A 5000-nucleotide genomic window follows, 5' to 3' on the forward strand; every position below is an offset into this window, starting at 1 on the left:
CAGCGAGGACGAGGAGGACGAGGACGAGGAGGACGTGGAGATCGACGTGGATGACTGAGGGGCGCCCCGGCCCCGCGCGGTCCCGGCCGCGCTCCCCGCTCCCGGCCCCGGCGGCTGCTCCTGCTCGGTACAAGCAATAAGCAATAGAAACCCAGGCCACACACACATTCACGTAGGGTAGAGTCGGTGTGTCCCTCCGCCTGTCACATCGCTGGAATGGTGCAATCACGGACGGCTTCTGTATAAATATTTAAACCTATATATCGGATTTTTTTTTTCCTTTCCCCCCTTCTTTGGGAGGTTTTATTATTATTATTTTTAATAGCTCTCAACTATGATTATTTTGTCTATAAGTGAGACGCGTAACCTCGGAATAAACTCGGCTGCCGACAGATGTTTGGGGAGGCAGTTGTTCTCAAAGACTTGCGAAATGAACCAACCACTTTAGAGGAGATTTAAGTTAGATTTCGAACAAACAAAAAAAAATAGCGACTTTTCTTTCCTTGCATGTTTCAAATGTGCACGACGTATTTTTTTTTCCTTTAAAAAATATTTTCCTTTGCAATCTTGGGAATTTGGGCGATGGGTTATAATGCAAGTTTAAAAATATATACTTTCTTTTTTTTTTTTTTTTTCCTAGAGCATAGATTTGTCTCCAATGCAATTTCTGCCTCATTTTACCAATTAAAAGCTATTTTTACCATTTTCTGCTATTGTTGTGCTTTTATTAAAAAGCTGCCTTTCGTATTTTTGATATGAAGGTGGTAACAAAAATGAAAATTAAAAAAATCCTAGAATTATTTTTTACTCTTTTTAGAATTTTTGCATGCTATAATAAATGAACGAATCCCAAGAACATTACATTTAAATATTACTCTATAAATTAAAAATGTACAGATTTAAAAAAAAAAAATGTTTTTGTTTGAATTGTACAAAATTTTAAAGGCCTGCTATTTAAGTTTCGATAGGGACGATGTCGCTTTATTTACTGTCTCTTAGAATTGTACAGATAGCTCCTTTTTTTTCCGATACAATAAAATCTTTACCATTTTAATACACTTTTAACGTCCTTCTCTGTGAACTCAAACCCCTTTCACTACCTCCCATCCGTTTGAGAGTGCGAAATACATTTCCCCCACAGGAATTGCCCATCGTGGTCGCATTTAAAGTTACTTTCGCTGCAGCACCTGTGAGAAAACGACAGGGAATGGACGCCTATGAGGGAAGTTCCTTATTCTTTTTATATTTCCCTTTATAAATATATACATAAGCTTAGGGAAAGGTAGAGCTCAGAAGAAGCGACTTTYTCGATATGTTTGKTTTTCTTTCTTTCTTTTTTTTTCTCTTCCATACAGAGAAATTAAAGCAGAGGGCGGCGCGGGGCTGGTAGCAACGAGCAGAGCCGCCCGCCTGCCCCGCTGCTCCCAGCCGGGCACCAGCGCAGCCAACGGCGCCTTTTCCAGAGCTAAATCTCGGAGAGGAAAAGGGGGGAAAAAAAGCAAAGCGGAGAAACAGCCACGAGTTATCGCCGAGCCCGACAAAAGGAGCCGCATGTGGGAGCAGAAGGGGGGATCTGTCCTTCGCCAGCCTTGCGAAACCTCCCTGCTTACGGGCAAAAAAATCTGGCTCTCCGGCACYTACAGGGATATGAGGATGGAAAATGTTTAATTCTCCTCCTTCCCCCCCCCTTTTTTTTTTCCTGCCAAAATTAAGGCTGTCGTGAATTTGTTTTCTTCTGGCAGCGTGACCTGCCTTTGGAGCTGAGCAACGTGTGTTTCTCCCTATTCTTTGCAAAATTTATGTGAGAAAGACAAATCTGGTGTACAGTGGCAGAGCTGCCCAGAGAAGTGTCCAGATAAGACAGGGTTGGTTTGTAGGGTGGGTTTTTTTTTTTTTTTTTTTTTTTTTGGTCCAGTTTCTCCGAGGCTAAATAAATCTTTCTCCTCTTTGAGAATGGATGGGGTTGTAATTTTTAGCGTAAAGCATGAAAACTGGGGACAAATGAGCCCTCTTCTCTGAAGTGACAAGCGACAATGGAGCATATACAGCCTCCTGCGGTTCGCCATGCTGAAACAAGCGTGCCCCTCCGCAGCAGAGAGAAGGCGAGCGCTTGGAGACCATATGGTTTTTGAATTTTCTTCACAATTTCCAGACAATTTGATGGATTAGGTTAACCCTCCCTTCCACTGTTTAACTCCCCAACAATGGGAGCAGAGCTGTTCTCCCTTCGTCGGGGCATCTGTGCGCTTCTATTCTTCTCCCTTTCTCTCTTGGTATTTGGAACAAGCCTATGAATTACAATGAAATCCACTTTCTTTGGTATTATTTGGGAGAGCACTTGTTTTCCGCCACCTCCCGCCCCCTCCCCGCCATCCCTGCTTTTTTATTGTTGTTGTTGTTTGTTTGTTTGTTTTTTCCTCTCCTCCAAGTGATAGGTTTGACTTCTGTCCAGATCTCTCGGAAAGCCTTCAATCTTGTCCTTAAGTGTTTTTATGCTAAACAGGCAAATCGTAAATGCTGAGAAACTGTGACATTTATGTGAAGATCTAGTTAAAGGGCTTTATTTGTTTTCTTTATCTGTTCTCCCCCCCCATTCCCTCTCCTCCCCTGCCCCCCTCCCTCCCCTTAGTCTTTTATTCTTTTGTCTTCGAATGGATTTAATGAGGCTGCAAACACTACAATTCAATATAAGCAAGAAAAAAAAAAAAAAAAAAGAGGGGGGTGGCTGGGGCTATGGAAAATAGGCTCGGAGTTCATTTGAGTTTCTGATCTATTGACTCCTGTGTGCAAACAGAGGAGCTGCGGGGCTGCCTTGCGCCCGCAGAAGTTTTCCACACGTGGCTGGGGCGGGCTGGTAAATATTGCCTCCTCTTGAAGATTTGCAGCGTGTTAATTTGGTTCAGCCTCCCTTCCAAATAGCCAGCGTTTTGGTTATTTAATTTACATCCAGAAAGAAAAGATATTTTCCATTTTCTTTTCTTTTTTTTTTTTTAACTTAAAAATCGAGAGCAGACTAGTGCCCCTTCATCTATACCCCCCCCCTTTATTTATTTATTTTTTTTCTGAACGCGCTGTTTCCTTGGATGACCCAACCGGACGGATTTCTCATTCCAGCTTTGCTCCTTTTAGGATTTTAGGTACATTTAGAAATTGGATTTTTCCTCTTATCTTTAATTTTGTTTCTCTCTCTCCCCGCAGCAGGACTAGGGACGAGGCGGAAGAGCCGAATCGCGCCCTTTGGGTCTGACCCAGCCGCAGCTTTTCGGCCGCCGGCTCCGAGCGCTGCTGCCGGCTCCGCGCTCCCAGCTCGAGGAACCCCCCCACTTCCCAACCACAGCCCCAAACCGGGCTCAGTCGACCGAAACGGTCCCGGCACCCGTCGCCATTCGCCGCTGCGCACCCGCGTCCGTCAATACCGGGGGCGGGGTGGGGGTTGCCCACCTTCCCCCCGTTCCTGTCCCTGCCCTGCTGCACATGGGCTGGGGGGTGAGGGAGGCAGAGCCGCGGCCGTTTTCTCACCCCCTGGGCAAAACTGGGCGCACCCGGAGAGCGGCGGGCCGCGCAGTTGGGCCGCTCCTCGCCCGCTACGTGTCCCGGTGCGCCGAGCCCGGGAGCGGCTCCCGCGCCCGGATCGCGCCGGCTCTCCAAGGTCAGGCCGGGGCAGGGGACGGGCTCCCCCTTCCAGGAGAAACCAGAGCGAAAAGGGTCCGGATCTGAGTGGGCCACGCGGGATTCCCGACAGGAAAAATAACTGTCTGAAAGCCAGTGCGGCGGGATCCGCATCCCCCGAGCCCGAGCCTTCCCATGGTGGCGCGGCGCCCCCCCACCTGCTCGGAGCGCGGGGGTCCAGGGCACGAACGGGGCGAGGAGGCCGCGTCCCCCCCGTCGAGGCTGGACGCGGATCGGGGTCGAGGCACAGGCAGGTGCTTAGGCTGCTGCTTTAGGCAGGTGGCCCCACTGCGGGGAGGGCTGGCGGGCTGCGGAGCTGCTGATGGGGACATAATAACAGGGAAGGGGGTTCCCTGCTTACCCCACGGCCCCTTGTCCTGCACAGGACCCGGGCCCAGCCCGTTTGCTCTCGGTGGAGACCGCGTGGATTAAGCGCTGTGCAGCCCCCCACACACACATACACCATCCTTCATCCCCAAACCTGGCACTGCCTTGGATTTCGTTTGGAGGTGGGAGGGGAGCAGGAAAGGAGGGGGCGGTGAGGGTTGTTCTCTGCCTGGAAATGCAGAGAAATCCTTGGGGTTGTGGGATTTTTTTTTCTTTTTTTTTTTTTCCTCATTCTTTTATTTTTGAGGGGAGAAGGAAGGGGGGGAGAAGATCCATATTTGATCTTGTTCACTTCACACAGGACTCCCAGACGGAGAATAAAGCCCCCTCCTGAATTATCCAACAGGGCTAAAGCAGGTTGAGTCAGTGAAATTCAGTTCCTTATTTTATGAGGTGTCAGGGCTGATGTCGAATATGGCAACGATAACTAATACTACAGTCTGAGGGACCAGAACGTGGTAATTAATCCCAAAGACTTAAGTGTATTTTAGTTCAGGAGAAAAAAAATCACTAATTCAATCGTCCGGAAAATTGAAGTTTGATGCATGAGTCTCTGCTGAAAGGAAAGGCTTTTTCTTCCTGATTCTGGGGTTGGGGCAAGAATTGCAGCCCCTTCGCTGTGCTCCCCGCGAGACCCCTGACTGCGACAGGGAATCCCAGGCACCGGGGTACCAGGTACATTAACAACGGGGCATCGCTGAGGAGGGGAGCACAGGGACCCCCCGCCCACCGCTCTCCCAGCCAGCCCTGTCACAGCCTGTCGCGACCGCCCGTTCATGTCGCCACGGTCCGGAAGGCCACGCGCACCCCTCACCAGCACTAAGGAGACCCTCGTGGGGCAGGGCCCCAGCCCAGGGGACGCAGGGAACAGCGGAGCCCCGGCACGTGGGTGCTGCATTGCAGCCTTCTGTGGGGCCAGAAGAGGCTCTGCTCCCTCTCCCCAA

At 49.6% G+C, this 5000-nt stretch overlaps 1 protein-coding gene across 1 annotated transcript in view; it reads left to right on the plus strand.

Moving 5' to 3' along the window:
• LBX1 (ladybird homeobox 1) overlaps positions 1 to 58 on the plus strand; it is a 963-nt gene extending 905 nt beyond the window's left edge. Inside the window, exon 3 of the mRNA XM_026050765.1 lies at positions 1 to 58. This exon is cut by the window's left edge and continues 3 nt beyond it. Coding sequence (XP_025906550.1) covers positions 1 to 58 — 58 coding nt within the window.
• The last annotated feature ends 4942 nt before the right edge of the window (positions 59 to 5000 follow it).

Source organism: Nothoprocta perdicaria, unplaced genomic scaffold (genome assembly GCF_003342845.1).
Source record: "Nothoprocta perdicaria isolate Ctin4 unplaced genomic scaffold, notPer1 scaffold_7, whole genome shotgun sequence".
NCBI classification, from domain to species: domain Eukaryota; kingdom Metazoa; phylum Chordata; class Aves; order Tinamiformes; family Tinamidae; genus Nothoprocta; species Nothoprocta perdicaria.